The following is a 17,008-nucleotide window of genomic DNA, read 5'->3' as shown; positions in this document are numbered from 1 at the left end:
GAAGTCACTGACAGCTGCACACCCTGCAACCCAGAGAAAAGATTTTCCTTCCTGTATAATCGACACCACAGTCTCAAGAAAGAAGCTGTGCTGTGCCTGATGTGCTGAGATGGCCTTGATGTGCTACAGATTTATTTCCTTACTTACATGTTCCAGGCTGCCAGATAGATGAGCTCCACAGACACCTCTCATCTCCCCTTCTGGAGCTGCTGCAGTTCATCATGCAGACAAGCAGCAGTCACTGCCACAACTGGGTGTTCAGAGTTGCACCCTGCACTAGGTGAGAACAGCTTCCATGCACTGAACACTTTAGAACTACCTTGAGGAAAAATACGAAGCAATGAACACAGCACTGAGTAGCTGCACGAGGGCTCCAAACTTCATATAGCCTTCATTTACTATCAGCTCAGGCCTCCATCTGGAGCTTTCGCTAGTGAAGCGGCCTCCGTTGGGGAGCTCTTTTCTCCGGCTTAATTAAAGAACAGCACCAGCAGAAGTCTCCCCCCATCGATTCCACTCTAACAGCTCATATGCCTGCTTTGCTCACCAAACCAAGATGCGGTTTTGCTGCCAAAACATCTCAGTGCTGTTAGGGCAGCATGGAGGATGTGAGCAGCAGGGCACCCCTGGGCAGATTTGCCTGTTACACCCTGAGCTGGGCCCCCTCCTGCCTCTATTTGTTCCCCACTGCTTCACTCTCCCAAGAGCTTGCCAAAGCAGTACAGACCAAACACTTGGGTTACTAGGGGGAAGAGATGCCACCAGCCATTGTGGGCTTGTTTTTAAGCAGTTTTAGACACCAGAGGTTGTAACTGCTGTACAAACTCTGCCCCAAGCCGCCATGCAGGCTGTGATCAGCAGAGCCCAGCACAGAAGTCAGGCAAACACTCTGCTAGCTCAGCAGCAGACACGCACTGCACGCCACCCCGCACCCAACAAGAAGCTCACCGCTGGAAGGTTGGCTTCCTTCAGCTTTACACACGGTCACAAAACCCACGAGATGCCAGAGATGACTGTTCAGCTTTGAGGGTTTTTGTTGTTTCCGATTTTTCATTGAAGCCACTTTACAATCCTGAAGTACAGCTCTGAAAACAAAAGGTGTGTGACGCTTCATGAGCTCAGTGCTGGGCTCCACGGAAGCCTTGGCAATTATCCCTTTTTACCAAAACGTGTAAAAAAGTTGACATATTACAATTAAAAAAGGTAACATCAATAACCAAAAAAAGCTTCAACCAGTGTTAATAAAATTCCCTTTAAGTCACAACAGTTTCAACAGGCAAATTGTCCCAATACAGGCATTGTAAAATAATAAATTTACTCCTATCCAAATATTATCAAATCAGTCTAAAAATGACTTATCTACACTGTTGTCATTAAGAACACATTACGAATTCACTTTGTCATCAGATGCCGATATTGTTGCTCCAGAAAGTGTGGAGTATTAACTGCAATTTAGCAATTAAGCATAGCTTTAGAAAACTTGGTTCCTCACATAGAAGTACTGTGCTTGCCAGACAAGTAAGATAATGCTTCGGGTATAAATCACACAAATTAAAGCAGAATTATACCGCAGTTTTCCTTGAAGACTTAGGCTTTGTGTGTTGCTTCTGCCAATGTTTAAAAAACTTATGAAGCAGAACCTTTGGTTCTTTTAGTCAAGTAAAAATATTCTCCTGTAACCACAAAAATAAAACTTCCAGAGAAAATGGAAGTCCACCAAGAAGTTCACTTCCAATAAAACTGAGGTAGCACTGCTCTTTTATTCTGTGTTGTGTCAGATTTCGATACAAATCCTCATCTACCACTCAGTTGACTGACAGGTACAGTAACTTTATAAAACAGTCCCAACATTCAGTTTGAAACTGAAAATAAAAAGGAATGATTTGGACTCGGTCACGAGGAGTTCCCTTCAGGTGGCAATGAGCCATACTACAAAAAGCTGCTGCTTGTGTCATTGGATTTGTTGCTGTCGTTGTTTTCTTAAGAGCCTTATTAGGAGGGGATTAATGCATTTCAAGTTAACACTGCTATATTCTTGGTATAAAACCTTAAAATCATTACAGCCTAAATTTTCAACAATGTAAACAGCACTACACACAGTACAGACCTGCCCTGACAGACGTAGTATGAAAGACTTAATCTGGCACTGTATAATTTAGCAATGTTAATTTAACCTAACTAAAAGGATCTACATTGTGCAAGAAATATCAGACTTACTTATACTAATCTCAAGTCTTAACAAAAATGCTTAACTTGTAGCCGGGGTCAAATATTTCCGGGTAAGAGTAAAAGGAGTAACCAAAGTTAAGAAAGTGCCTAAAACATGATACAGCATTTTAGAGCCCTTTCGAATACAAGGCAGAAAAAGGTGTAAAGTAGAAAAAACAAACATCTGGAGCCTCAGTAACCTCCAGAAACATCCAGAGTTTACATCTCATGAAGGGCAACGGGTTGCTTTTGTCACTGCCACTTAAATGCTGTTAAGTCTGTTCTTCCCTACACAGACCCCCTGTGTCCGAAGACATAATACATTTGGTTTCCTCTTCCTTTTTCCTCCGCTCCATTTCCCACTCCACAAAGGTATCGAAGAGACTCGGCCAGGCCTCGTCTTCGCTGTAGTTGCTAAGGTCTGGTCCGATCACCTGAGTAAAATTTAGAAACATGTTCCACGTGTCCCGGGAGATTCCCTTGATTCCTGAGGGGTTCTCAACTAGGAAGTGCAACCACTGGTCCAAAATGGGGGGCTTGTTTTGGGTGAAGACTAATTTCCAAAGGGCAATGGCTATTTCCCGATGCAGCGACCTCTGTCCTTCCTCAGAGTCCAGGCCAAACTGAAAGGTGAAGCGGTAGAGATCCTTGAATTTATCTTCCTGCTTGGCTTCGTGTAAGAGGCTGGGGAACCGCGCACAAATGCCATCGATGCTGTCCGCATTTATTGCTTTACAGCCTTCAAAAAACTCCTTCCTATTACGAGAGAGAAGAAAAATTAGTGTGCACACTTCTCATGCACCGAGCACTTCCTACCTCCCCTCAGTAGGTCAGAGTGAGCAAACTCAGCAGCACGTGGTTGCCCCCAGCCCTGAGTTCCGGCTAACAGCAGCCACTGCAAGGACAGATGCTGCCCCAGGTCCCTCCTGGCTGGGGAACCCACCAATAGAACACATCGGCCCAGCTGGGGCACTGCAAGCACCTGAAGAGCTGCAGTATGGCCTTCCCGATACCTGGTACTCCCACAGCCTGCACCTTTCACCAGCACAGAGTAAACCACGTCGGCCACAGAAGAAGTGCTGAACACTGGAAAATACCACAGCTGCTCCACAACACCACATACAGAGCAGCTCCATGTGATACTGCCTGTGCCTGAGGGCCTGTGCCCTGGACAAGCTGCTTCCAATGAGGAGTCACTGAGCAGTGGCTGTCCTTCAATTTGTGGCTGTTCCTCCAGACTGAAAGGCAGAGAAGTGCCAGCTGCAATGGTCAGCAAGGGCACAAGCAGAGAGCCCCACACCACGTGGCACAGGATACAATGCAACACATGGACACTGCTTAATCTTAACCTTATCTTAACCTTAAGGCAGAGCTGATACAGAAAAGCTGGCTTTGTGAGTCAAGAACAAACTGATGTCTACAGAATGTCCCCATGTTGTTCATCATTAGTAGCACGACGTCCAGAAACATTTTCAGTTCTGAAGCCTACCATGGGGGAACAGGAGGAGAGGACAACACTGAGCTTACCTTCTGCAGCCGCAGGAATGAACTGCACCAAAGCACAACGGTTAGAAGAAATACCTACATGGAGTTAGTGAGGCTCTCTCTGATACAGATGATAGGATAGTTTAACATACAAAAGTAATTAAAATTCCGCGGGAACTAACCTTGTAAATTTGCACATAGTAGCAGCCTGGAACTTCCAAGCCAGAACTAGCACTTTAAATTCAGTGGGATCAACACAGAGGTCACTGCAAAATCGTTCCATTCCTTCCTCCAGTATGGCATCTTCCCGCTCATCCTTGTATCTCCTAAATAATTCTCCAATCTTCTGGAGGGACGATTCTTCTGCACTGGAGACAGAGTCTTTCTTTGTATCCCCAGAAAACACTGAAGGTGGACCAGACTCCACAGCAGCATCCGCTTTCTTTGTCCCATTCACGAGTATATCTCCCGAGGACTTCCCACACGCCGAAGTGTGGTCATCCTTGTGGACAGCACTTCTCTTGCTATGCGACTTGCTGCCCGCTTCCCTTTCCCCGTTTTTGCTGCCGAGGGTAGACGAAGGATTCTTGCACTTGGTGACACACTGGCCCATGGTGCAGGGAGCCTGGCTTCATTCAGAGCAGCCTCCTCGCCGTGCCACAGCCCCGCGGCCACCCCTCAGCACATTGCACCATGCCACTGGAGGCTGTCTGCCAACCTGGAAAACAGTTTCAGAGTGAAAGAGCTGCTTCTCCACAAAGAACATTGCAAGCACTACAGGTGGGATAACATTCACCAGGAGACAGGCTTCAGGATACTTCTGTTTCGCCTGTTGAAAAGGAACAGTGTGCAGAAAGTCAGTGTATGCTGGAAACTTCAGGCAATTCCAGGCTGCTTCACCTCGCTCAGTTGCTGCTGTATATTAACAGGTCTTAATAAAGGAAATTCCTAAAATTCTTATGGCAGCGTAGGTTACAAAGAGGTTGATTCATGTGCAAACTTCATCGTGACAGACAACTCGAACACAGAAATATTTTAAAGGAAATTAAAATAAATATGTGTGTGTGCGCTCACATTTAAAGTACAGAGCACAAAAAGGTGAAACAAAGCACTGGGTGGGGGAAAGAGAGGGACAGCAACAAGATAACCTGACCCAGAGCAGGGGCACGCACACACAGAAGATGCAGTAATCCCAGTTCAGCTGGTAAAATCAAAATGTAAATGCCAAAACAATTTCCTTATACTTGGTTCTCATAACCTCAATGCTAAAGCGACACATATTTGGAAAAGGCTTTTCACCCCCAGAGAAAGGATTAAATGATGCCAGTAAGAGCAACCAGACCGCCCTGCACAGTCCTGCCAGCACCCAGCCATCCTTGTTAGAGCCCCAGACACAAATGGGGTCTGCTTCATAGCTTTGGTTATTGCTTCCAGGTTACAGAACAAGTATGAAAAGAGTTGACAAGTACATAGAGAAAAAAGCAAACAGATATCATGCCATCCTCCCCTGCTCTTAGGTAGAGCTCTTCAGAAAGGGAACCTCCTGTTCTAAGCTGGAGCCATGTCAGAGCAGCAGCACACACTGCAGCTGTGAACACGCACAGCTCTGTGGGCAGGCAGCACTTAGGAGTCCACACTGACAAAAAGACATTTAACAATTCAGCACTTTGAAGGAGGAACAGACTCCTCAGATTGCTTTGAAGATGAATTCCATAACATGATTTTTATATGCAAGGGAAATGCAATCTAACCTATTCAAGAATAATTTCTTCTTCAGTTGTATCTCAAACAATTCCCTAAGACACACGTCTCCACACAAACCACCTGAAGGAAAGTCGTGGGTCCTCAGCAGCTCACAGCTACAAGTTGCAGAGCTGCCACAAACGTGAGGATCGCTGCCACCTCCAGTCCTTCTCTCAGGATATTACCAGGCAGTGCAAATTGCTGCTCAGCGATGAACTCCCAGACATCAGCATCCACTGGCATTTGGTCAGTAGCCCTGGTTTTCTAAGAGACAGGTCTTTGGGCACACCTTCTGCTACTCCTCTATAGAATGCCTGAGCTGTGCTGGATCCACCTCATGTACTACTCATCTCCACTTCCTACATCACTCAGCATCAAACCATGACGGCAGTCAGAGCCTTGGAAGGAGACAGAAGCAAGAACCCAGAGCTTTCCTTAAGGGAGGATGGAGGAAGGGTTTGGCTGCAGCGTAAGGAGCTGCACTGACCTCCATGCTCAGTGAGTATAAGGAATGTGCTCCCAGATCAGTGACCAGCGCTACACATTTAACTGGAGAGCAAAGCAAATGTCACAACTAGGTCATGCAATGACAGAGATGGGAGTAAAGGACGTGTGGGAATATTTATCCTAGTTGGACTGGGAACTTCAAGCAAGAAGTGCCCTGTGTAACCGACCCAAAGGTCAGGCTGGGCTGACAGCAAAGTGCCAATTCCCGAAAGAATCAGTACTTAATAGCAAAGTTACTGCAACGTGGTTATACAGCTTAACAGTGAGACAAGAGAGACAGCACTGATCACCAGATTCGCTATTCTGGTAAAAGACCAAAACTGGGGACTAACAATTGGACACACTCGGTGCTACAGGATACAGTACTCCCAGAGCAGTCTGATTACTCAGACAAGTACTGAGTAACAACCTACAATAAATATGAATCACCAAGATGCCCAACTTCCACATAACAGGGACTGCCTAGCAAGGCATTTCTATTCCCTTCTAGAAGGGAGAAAGCAGCTGGAAACACAGGAAGACTGCAGCCAGTTAAGGGAAAGCCACCCTCTAAGAACAAAGGATGTGTAGAGCCATATTGCCCAGAATGTTACACAGGAAGCCTACAGAAGATCGGAAGGACCCTGTTAATGGTTTGGTTTGTTTTTTCAAGTCCTGTAAAGCAGTTAGTTGTTATCTCATGTTTTCAAGTGACCAGATCCCACATAACCCAAGGGATGAAGGGAGTAAACAACAAAGTGACTGGGTAATAACTCTGGCACACAGAACACCAAGCTCAATTGAAAACACCTGAACTGTCGTGGGGAAGTTAATAGAACATGCAAAGGAGATATTTAAGACACCCACTGTTTTCCTCTAATGACTAACGTTGCAGCAATAGAAATTATTGGTTACATCCAGAGAATAACAGAATAGAGCCACACATGACGCTGTTTAATAAAGTGTTGCATCATGAGGTATTTGCACTGAGTTTCAGAAAGGAGGAAGTACATGACAGAGGAAAAGAATAAATTTTGAAGAAGTCCACATAGACGAGTTTAAGACACCACATGCTAAAAGGCACACAGCTCCCCCAGCCAGTAAACCGCATCCCCCAGAAGCAGCCCTTTAGCTAAGGCAAAAACAATGGCTCCAACATCACCAAGCCTCATCCCAGGCTCAGCTTCTTGCAAACAGTTACGCAGAGACCACCAGAACAGCACAGAATTTCACCATGCATTATTTATCTTCTGTGGGCAGGGAGGCATGACGTCTGACATAGCAGGTCATAGGGATCAGCATCACGGGTGCCCCCTCATTTTCCATCCCTGAACAGGCACACAATGCTCTCCATAGGCGAAGCATGAGAGAATCATTGCAACTGCTGAACCAGAAGCAATTGCTATTTCAACAGCTGACACTGCAGCCGTGACCTTGTAAGTAGACTTCTACTTACATCGTTCCAGCTACACGGGGAGTCATTCCATTGGTTTTCACAGCCGCCTGCAGGCCCTCTGGGATCCACATGGAACACTGTAAAACAAAAGGGCCAAACAGAACTTTACACTTCGAAGAGATAATGAATACCATACAATGCACTACACTGTGCAGCAGCAGTCAATTTGTAGTCCACATTCACTTGTTGAAAGATACTTTTTATAAACCTAGTTCACTTTTTCATTTACTGAGTAGCATTAACACCACTAACGTTATTATAGAACATTATTATAGAACATACAGGCCAGGTACTGAATACAACAGACAAGTTCAAATATTTGTTAAAAGTAAACTCAGATTTCTGGCTCATCTAATGCTTTCAGCAGGGGAGAGTTAATTCCTCATCTCATGTTCTCAGGGCAAAACTAACATGCTGTTGTCATGGCTGTCAGGCAAGGTCCCCAGGAACTGGAAAAAGGGAACCGTCACTCTTTTACAGGAAAGGGAGGAAGAAGGACCTGGGGAACTACAGGCCGGTGAGCATCACTTCTGTGCCTGGAAAGACCATGGAGATGGTCTAGAAGAGATGCTAAGGCACGTAAGGGATGAGCGGGTGATCTGAGACAGCCGGCATGGCTTCACCAAGAGAAGATCACGCCTGATCCATCTGGTGACCTTCTGTGATGGAGTGACAACATCAGTGGACAGAGGAAGGGCACCTGCTGCCACCTGCCTGGATTCATGCAAGGCCTTCAACGTGGTCCTGCACCACATCCTGGTCTCTGTGTTGGAGAGAGAGAGAGATGTAAAGGCTGGGCTGTGTAGTGGATAAGGAACTGGTTGGATGGTTGCAGCCAGAGCATCATGGGCAGTGGCTTGACATGCAGGTGGAGGCTGACAAGCAGCGACCCCCAGGGATCCCACTTGGTACCGGTGCTCTTTAACCAAGGACACAGAAAGTGGGACTGAGTGCACCCCCAGCAGTTTGCTGATGGCACAACAAAAGGGAGGGACGGCATCCAGAGGGGCCCGGACAGGCTTGAGAAGTGGGCACACAAGAACCTGCTGAGGCTGAGCAAGGCCCAGTGCGGGGTGATGTGCTTGGGGCAGTCCCAGGTGTGTGCAGACTGGGAGAAGAACTCACAGAGCGCAGCCCTGCGGGGATGGACGTGGGGGCTGGAACCGGGTGATCTCTGAGGCTCCTTCCAACCTAAGTAATTCCATACTATCACTATCAATGCATGTTAGCCAAGCCACTGTTTAATCTGTGAATACCAGACAGTTGCTCCCTAGTAAAGCACAATCTCGGTCTAGAAATTAATTCTCTTTTTTTCCTTCTCTAGCACATTCCTTTTCATGTTTGTTTTTCCATGTTTGTTTTCCCATGTTCAGTCAAGTTGGCTCAGCCTGATTTCTTTTCAGTTCCCACCTCTACTAGTAAAACTGAAAAGCTCTTTCGAGATAAGGACAGACAAAGGCACATCTGCTTTGTATAGCAAGTGCTGCAACTGCAGCTCCCTGTCAACACCTCTGTTCATACCTGATCTAGAAAAAAAACCAAGAAAGCTGTGGCAGAGCTCCTCTGCATAACCACACAAACACTAAAATATTGCACTGTCACTGCTCTTAGTGCAATTAAGAAGCAGCAGGAGATCAAAAGCTGCTTTTCTGCATGCTTACTTTTTACATGAGACCTGGTTGTGAGGAATCCAGTGGGAAAATTAGCTTGTTCCGTCATTTTCTCAGTAGAAAGTACAGGATGGATGTAGGAAGACAATGTTATAACACGTTCTTATGCATGTGCCATCCTGCAGATAAAGTGAGTTTTCCCCAAACAAAATCCCTTAAACTGATGGTGCTGAGCGAACAAGAATATGACCTAGCTTAGATCGGGGCTATTCTAGAAGGTGTAAGTCCAGGGAAGCAGGTATCCAAAACACTTTGGGAAGGCCAGGAACTCTGGGCAGTTTTTGACTGTTGCACACACCCACAGAGCAAAAAGGCTCCTTCACTGAAATGTTCCTAGACAATTTTTGAAGCTGATATTCCAACAAGCCCACTCCTTTCAGACACGCACCCTCTGTCCAAAGCTCCCCTTACATACCATAGGTCCAGCCCTCCCAAAGCGTTGTTCAGTGTTCCCAACACATCATCCTGCACAGACCCCCAGCCCTGTGCCACTGCTCCTGCCTTGTGCGGCGCAGGCACCAATCTGGGTTTCTATTGGACCACAGCTCCCCAAAATTCCACAAAACTCAACAGCTGCCACCTCTCCGTTCATTTCTTTTGCCTGCCCCTGTTGCTATGGAGTTGCTTTATATTCACCTGGGGAGCAAAGGAGAGGCAGAACAGGGAGCCCCGCAGCCTTGCTCCCCCAGGAACACGTGTTAACAGTGAAGAGGCAATATCTTGCACTCCCATTAAAAAAAATAAGAACAGAAAAGCACTGACTTCTGCTCACAGAAGGCACATTGTTTAAACAGCTCTTTCAGCACACGCACACATCACGCCTGAATCCCTCCCTCTATTTGCATACTCTAACCACACAATACCTTACATACTCATTATTTTTCATTGTTTTTTACACTCAGCCCCATCAAAAAGCTTTATCTTTTTCCCAATATGTGCTTCATCCCAATTTATTAGGTGGGTAGAAAGATTTGTTAGGATGATTCTATTTTCACAGAACAAACACAAGTCTGGTTAGCTAACTAGTGCACAATGGTAGAAAGGTACCTTCTGGTGGTTCTGTAATATAAATAAGTTAATGAAGTAATTAACAGAGCAGCAGTGCTTGCTCTGAGAAGTCTGCTTAGACTATGAGCAAGGCAACGGAGGGGAAATATGACAGTCAGAGGATGCAGCCGTTCTAGATGACACCATCCATCTCAGTGAAGCTGAACCCAGAACCAGGCTGGATTCCAAGCTGTATCTCAACCTGTCCGCACTTCAACACTCAGACCCTGGGTGTGTTTGAATCCATCAGGTTCACGCAACAGACTCAGTCACCACACAGCTCATCTCCATCTCCTTACAGCTGTCAGCCTTCCCCCTCTCTCCTTCACACGCAAGATGTATAATCAATTCCTTCATCACTTTTCCTGGGTACACTCTGATTTCACTCTGTTTCAGAAAGCTGGTAAGGTGTGTGGGTATGTCCCGGTGTCACATTAAATACAGTCACCAACTGCAGGCACTGGCAGCCATGCTGGAAGCAGTATGCGTTTTTCATCAGACCCTTAGCACTGCTGGACCACACATTTGAATGTTAGTGCAGAGTATTTGAGGATCTCCATATAGACCCATTTGTAATGAAAATATTGAACAGACAAGTTCTGGGACATCTAGATTTACAGGCCTGTTACTAAGCTACACGTGCCCCCCACATCCATTTGGTACCAGGACGAATTGTCCCCCTCTTCATTTTCCAAACATAAGGCAAACACTGACAGCAGTCGGTGTTTCAAAACTGTAAAAGGAGAACTCTTATTACACTAGGGAAAAAAAATCAGAGTAAGAGCTGACAGTTTCCCACAGTCTGCTACTACTTGGATGCAGAAAGAAGAGCAGTTTGTCAGGAGCACAAAAATCCTTTGAGCTTTTTGTTTGTTTTTTAAAGAACACAATTGCTAAATAGGAAAAGCGCGACAACAAATAACTACTGGCACACTGTATCAGCAGCACGGCTTTCTGGGAATAAAGAACTGTGACAGAAGGTCAGTATTAGCAGTCTCACATTTTGCTAAGTAAGTTTTGTTTTTCACAAAGCAGATGTCTCAGACAGAACTGCATTTCTTACTTTCCTTCTGAGATACCAGAAATCACCATAGCTCACTCTCTTTAGCACTCCTGTCTTTGTTTGCCTACAGTATTCCAGCCTCTACAAAAGAGCTCTCTAATGCATACAGCTAAGTAGCCCCCGACCCACCGACCTCCACTTCAGTACACATCAGTTGACTGGAGCACTGTCCTCCAGGACGTAGATAAAACACAGACCTACCGACTCCAGAAGTTAGTTCTCAAGCTAACTGCGAGGCAAGCAGCCTTGATCGACCTTTTTCCCCCCAGTATTTCTTGTGTTACAACAGAGAGCAGAACCATCACAGTCAAGCTCCTGGTGACAGTCTCTGAATGTCATCAGAGAAGGTGAAGATGAGGTGGAAGTGAACAGCATGAGCACATCTGCAAGTCTGGTGTCTTCCTCTCACTCTCTGGAAGGCTGCAGCCCAGGTCAGCAATTACCCAACTCAAACTGCAGTTAACAAGTGATGCAGGCGAGGCTGGGTGTCTCAAACAACACGTCTGAGACACCTCATGGTATCATAACAATACCAGCACAGGCGGTCCACTGGTGTCATACAGGATTTATAGGGGGTAAATTGCAGGTGGCATTTCACCAGAAGGCAGTATTTGCTAATGCAAGTTGCTACAAAATGACCACCGTTTCCAGTCTAGTTACTGTGTCATTACCACTGACAAAGTTAGAGTCAGGGATACAATTATTCCATGTCACCAAGGCAGGTAACAAAAACAAAGTAAGGCAGGGAAGGCGCCTCACTCAGCAGATGATGGATCACATCACAGGGGCTCAGTCTCAAGAAGAAAGCGGTTTCAAAGCATCATATTGAGCAGTGTACTCTTCTGTTAATGGTTTTGCCACATGATTTCAGGATTATCCTCATTTGTGCTGGGATAGAACCTGATTTTAGAAAACAATCAGAATTTCAGAAATCCTTCCAAGAGAGGATGCAGCAAATTCGTCATGCCAGTTCTGCGAGCATGAACTAATTCCACACTGATCACAAGTTCTCCTTTTTCTGCTGATGTGCAGAGTCTTTGCTTCAGGCTGCGCGTTGCCTGTCACTAAAAGGGCTGCAAGGCCTTCCCACACACCATTAGCACGTGTGCAGAGGAGGTGTAAGATTTAAGACGAACCCTAGAACTGACAAGAAGGTAAAGCCAGACCTCTCCATGCTCACACGTAACTGTTTCTCCTTCAGAGGAACTCCTCAGAGCAGGAAAACACACAGCAGAGTTCAGAAGCACTCAGAGAACAGCAGCCCTCAGACATTCCCTCTTTCCATTGCTAGCCCAAAAAAACAGTAACATCTCAGTCACACATCAACTGTTTAGCAAAGAGGTTCTCGGGCAGATGAGCAGCGTGTGCTTACAAGAGATGCCTTTGACCAATGGCTCCCCAAAAAAGAAAGAACACACAAGGACCGGTGTCTGATACAAAGGCCTGACAGACACGTCAGGAACCACGAGCCAGTTCTGCACTTTGGGGCCACAGCTCAGCCCTTCTGAGCACTTTGCCTGCCCTTCAAATTATACTATGGATGGTGAAAATAAAGTGAAGATACAGCTGTGGATCAATGCTGTATGTGAGTACCTGGGCTCCGACTCAACACTTATCAAAGAAGCACTTTGAAGGACAGCATCACTAACTACTTACAATATAAGAAATAAACGGCTCTTTCCAGCACCTGCAGCACTGTTGGGAATGCTCTATGCTTCCCAGCAATGCTCCCCTGGAGCCGCCCAGCTGCAGGCACGGCCCGGTAACGCGCTCAGAGCGGCCGAAAGCCGAAGGGAGGGCAAAACCCGTCAGAACCCGATAGAACCCGACAGCAGCGGCGGTGCGTTCGGACGCGCAGAGCTGCCTCCTGTGCCTCCTTGAAGCCCGGCTTTCCCGAGGCCGGCCGCTCACCTGCAGCGCTGCGCCGCGTGCGGAGACCTCCGAGCGAAGCAGCCGCGCAGCCCGGGGCCGCCACGGAGCGCGGCTCGGACGGAACGCGGCAGCGCCCACCGGCCCCGCCCGGCTCGCGCCGAGGCTCCGAGGCTGCAGCTCCGCACGGACGGACGGAGGGGCCGCTCCGCGCCCAAGAAGCTCCGGGCGAGGCCGCGGCTCCCGGCCGGGCCCAGCGGCGGCTGCGGCGCTGAAGGGACGCCCCGCCGTCAGGGGGCGGCGGCGGCCGAGGGACCCGCGCGGGGCTGGGGGGCAGAGCGCGGGACCCGCCGCCCCGTCCCGGTCCTGCCCCGGCCCGGCGCGTCCCCGCGGGCAGCACCGCGCTGCGGGTCACTCACCGCCGCGATCCCGGCGCGGTCTGCGGCCCTACGCATCACTTCCGGGGGCGAGCAGTCAGCTGGCGGCGTGACGTCACACGGCGCGCCCGGCGCCGCACGCGCCGTAAGGGAACGGGCTGCGGAATTACCGGGACGGGAGCGGGACTGAGACCTGGAGGGAGCCGCTGCCCGGAGGTAAAGCTGAGCGCGGGCGGAACGACGGCGGGGGAAGGAGGGGGGAGGAGGAGGGAGGCCGGAGGGCGGGAGGTTGGCGCTGGTGCCGCCCGCTGCGGGGCAAGGCCGCCCCGGCCGACAGGGGGCAGAACGGAGCCCGCGCCTCTAGCGCCCCCCCGCGGCACGGCGGCTCGGGCGGGACACGGCTGCTCTGCGGAGACTGCGGCGGGTGGGCCGGGCCGGGCTGTGCTGAGCTGTGCCGGGCTTTGCTGAGCTGAGCTGTGCTGTGCCGAGCTGTGCCGGGCTGTGCTGAGCTGTGCTGAACTGTGCTGTGCTGTGCCGTGCTGTGCTGTGCTGTGCTGAGCTGTGCGGTCTCCCCGCTCCCTCCCTGCCCGCGGTGTCGGCGCTGGCGGTGCGGGATGCTCGCGGTCTGTGCTGGGTCGTGGCACCGCTGCCGTGACAGATCACGCCTTCACACAACAAGACCGGGATTCATTCCTCACTGCTGACGCGCACTCGTCACACCGCACTGTGGGCTCAGCCGGCAAATCGCCAAAGATCGGGGCGTTCAGGACTTTCCTGACCCGACACTCAGCCTCGTGCGGCGCTCAGGTCACAGCGCTGTCAGCGCCTCTTCATCACATCGCGTCGCTCCGGCTGAGTCACTGCCGCAGCAGCACAGCGGAGGAGCTGCTCGGCTCCTGGCAGCGACACGCGCTCAGCGGCGCTGTCGTGCTGTGCGCGGTTCGCAGCCGTGAGGGATGCACGGACGGTCGGCGCTGTTGCACCGCAGCGTTTCGCCCCACGCCTGTTGCAAAACAGCAGCGAAAGAAAAGCGGCCGCTCCTCAGCGCGTTCTGATTCAGCAAAGCGCTGCCCCGAGAGCTTCGGGCCGCTGCATGGGGGCAGATGTAAGGCTCAGTGCCAGTGCTTTGCTGGGCTGGGCGTGCAGGTTTCAACAGCTCATTACTTCTTACGGCTATTTCAGTTCATTCTTTAGGTGGTGGAAATGCTCTTTAAGTATTGAATTGTGTGGAAAAACGGCACGTGTGCTGGTCTTTCACACACTGCGGCTCTTGTGGGGTTGGTTTGTTTCAGATGACAGCAGTCACGCGACGAGAGGTGCTGGGCCTTTACCGCAGGGTTTTCCGGATAGCCAAGAAATGGCAGTCGGCATCGGGACAGGAGGAACAAAGTGCTGCAGAGAGGGAGTACATTGTAAAAGAAGCCAAAACGTTGTTCCGAAAAAACAAAGATGTGAGTGAGCATCGTTGCAGGTTTGAATTCCTGACTCTTACTGTGCTTTGCTCTCTCCCAGTGGCTGGATGCCAAGGCATGGAAATAAAGAATGATTTCCCCAAACTCCTTCCCCATAAGTGCCAGTACAAACACATTCTAAGGCGCATTTGAGTTACAGTTTATTATTTCAGGGGTGAAAATCTGTGAGAAAATTCAAACCCTCTGAGGTCTCCATAAACTCCTGTGGAAGGCCGGGCACGTCACCTCGAAGGGCACTCTCTTCTGCTCTCACAGTTCTGATAGCCCGTGGGCACTGCTACTCAGTGCCATGGAGCTCAGAAGTGCAGATGTGAAAAACACCATCATTGTGTCCTTGGAACTGCAAAAAGGAAGGGAAGGGAAAAAAGGCTCGAGTCTTGAAATGCTGGTTTTTGTACTTGTGCAAAACATTTATTTGTAGCTCTCTGTTATCTTAGGTGACAGATCTGGAGCTGATTAAGCAGTGCATAGAAGAATGTGAGGCAAGAATAGAAATCGGACTTCACTACAACATCCCCTACCCAAGACCTGTGAGTATGTCCGTTCCCCACAGGTGCACCTTGTTAGCTCCCATCTGACACTCAGATCATGAATCCATACTACTGTTGTGCCACACATCTCACCTGCTAAATCTGAGCCAGGTGAGCTCTGAAAAATCATCAGAACTGCTTTGCATCCACTTCAGAACCTTCAGGGATAGTCCTGTACCAGTGCTCTCATATAAACTACGTCATCAGTACCTCAATTGCTATTTGTACCTAACGCACCATCTTACAGGGTGAAGCTCCACGAGCAATAGCAACTGCTGCTGGCTCTGACTTTGTTCCCATCACGTGGGGGCATACAGCTGCATTCCTCCCACTGCATAAGGGCTGTCAGGCAGAGGAGAAGCTGTTACCTGGGGCCCCTTCAGCTTTTGGATCCAATGGCACTGGCTGTGCATTTTCATAGAGCATATTTGATGATGACAATAAGGCAGCGGTCTTTTGAGACACAGCAGATGTGGCTGGGTATGAGGAAAGCACGCTGCTCTAAGACTTCTGCTCAGGAACTTAACAGGATTTCTGTGTCTTGCTGTTCTGGAATACGGCTTGCAGGCATATTTCAACAATGTTATCGTCACAATCTGATTTCAAATTGCAGAACACAATTAACAAAACCTCAAGTATGCAGGATTTTCTTAAACCCAATGTTTAAGGCCTCAGAGTCACTCCACTAATTGCTCTTCAGAGAGTTCTTTGCACAGAAATCTTAATAACCTGGCTTCAGACAGCATGGTTGTTCCTCTCCAACGAGTGAAGGAGTTATTGCAAACTCAATGAGTTTGTGTATATGCTTTTTTTTCTTTTCTTGGTAGCATCTTTATTTGCACCTGACCGATGGGATTTTCTTTTCCAGATCCATCTGCCTCCCTTGGGCCTTGCCCAGAAACAAGGCCGGATGTTTCGACATCAGGAAAAGCTGAGGAAGATTTCTAAGCCAATATACCTGAAATCCCATGATGAAATTTCATAACCCATCGTTTCAGCTGTGATGTGCTGGGACTGTAGTGCAGGTTTGTGCGCACAGCTGTGAATGAAGCTGTGCTGGTCACTTGCTACCACGTCACCTGGGGCCTCGCCGGAAAGCTACGGATGTGATGCACACCATGGCCAGGGCTGGGCTGGAATTAGCTGCACTTCAGCACTGACTGATCAATAAACGTGGCCTTGGCAAGGAGTGAGGTTTGATACTTTGACCTCAGGACAAATTACAACAGTTTTTCAAATCCTCTTCATCCACAGAGGGCTCTTCCATGGTTTGCGGACTATATGTGCTCAGTTAGGATTCAGGGCAGGAAAAAGAAAAATGCCGCACAAAGGAGCTAGTCTAACAATGAGAGAAATATCAAGAAGTAGAAACGTCAGATCCCTCAGGGTGGATTAAAAAACAAAAAGTGTTTGTTTTTTTTAAAATGTATGTACTGAATTTCAGCTAATTTTAATCATTAAAAGTAGTAGGCCAAAGAAACATAGGAAATGTGGGGCTGTTTTAAAGCCGGCAGAAAATAGTGGTATTTAAAAATATACAAATAAACAGTAATAAATTAAAAAAACCAACAGTCAGTGAGGAGCAGAGTGTGTCTTTTAATT

At 48.4% G+C, this 17,008-nt stretch overlaps 3 protein-coding genes across 6 annotated transcripts in view; 1 reads left to right on the top strand and 2 right to left on the bottom strand.

The window, feature by feature from the left end:
- Positions 1–1,221: 1,221 nt before the first annotated feature.
- DCUN1D3 (defective in cullin neddylation 1 domain containing 3) lies at positions 1,222–13,580 on the bottom strand. 4 transcript variants are annotated; one of them, XM_072348771.1, is made up of 4 exons: positions 13,447–13,580; positions 7,379–7,455; positions 3,876–4,522; positions 1,222–2,964 (listed from the first exon to the last, which is right to left on the bottom strand). In XM_072348771.1, the coding sequence occupies exons 3-4, from the start codon at positions 4,304–4,306 to the stop codon at positions 2,481–2,483; spliced, it is 915 nt and encodes a 304-aa protein (XP_072204872.1). In that variant the 5' UTR covers positions 4,307–4,522; positions 7,379–7,455; positions 13,447–13,580; the 3' UTR covers positions 1,222–2,480. The 4 variants fall into 4 exon arrangements, with proteins under 4 accessions (XP_072204872.1, XP_072204869.1, XP_072204871.1 ...); XM_072348768.1 differs by having other exon boundaries at positions 3,876–4,411; XM_072348770.1 differs by lacking the exon at positions 13,447–13,580 and adding an exon at positions 13,070–13,416.
- On the top strand, positions 13,497–16,981 carry LYRM1 (LYR motif containing 1). Its single transcript, XM_072348772.1, has 4 exons — positions 13,497–13,620; positions 14,697–14,855; positions 15,314–15,406; positions 16,275–16,981. The coding sequence occupies exons 2-4, from the start codon at positions 14,697–14,699 to the stop codon at positions 16,389–16,391; spliced, it is 369 nt and encodes a 122-aa protein (XP_072204873.1). The 5' UTR covers positions 13,497–13,620; the 3' UTR covers positions 16,392–16,981.
- The window catches only part of DNAH3 (dynein axonemal heavy chain 3), a 46,077-nt gene continuing 43,950 nt past the window's right edge, over positions 14,882–17,008 (bottom strand). Inside the window, exon 62 of the mRNA XM_072348766.1 lies at positions 14,882–15,216. Within this exon, the coding sequence (XP_072204867.1) occupies positions 15,154–15,216 (63 nt within the window). The 3' untranslated portion in view covers positions 14,882–15,153. The remainder of the gene's footprint in view (positions 15,217–17,008) is intronic.

Source organism: Excalfactoria chinensis, chromosome 14 (genome assembly GCF_039878825.1).
Source record: "Excalfactoria chinensis isolate bCotChi1 chromosome 14, bCotChi1.hap2, whole genome shotgun sequence".
NCBI lineage: Eukaryota > Metazoa > Chordata > Aves > Galliformes > Phasianidae > Excalfactoria > Excalfactoria chinensis.
This window is presented reverse-complemented; position numbering and strand designations above follow the sequence as displayed.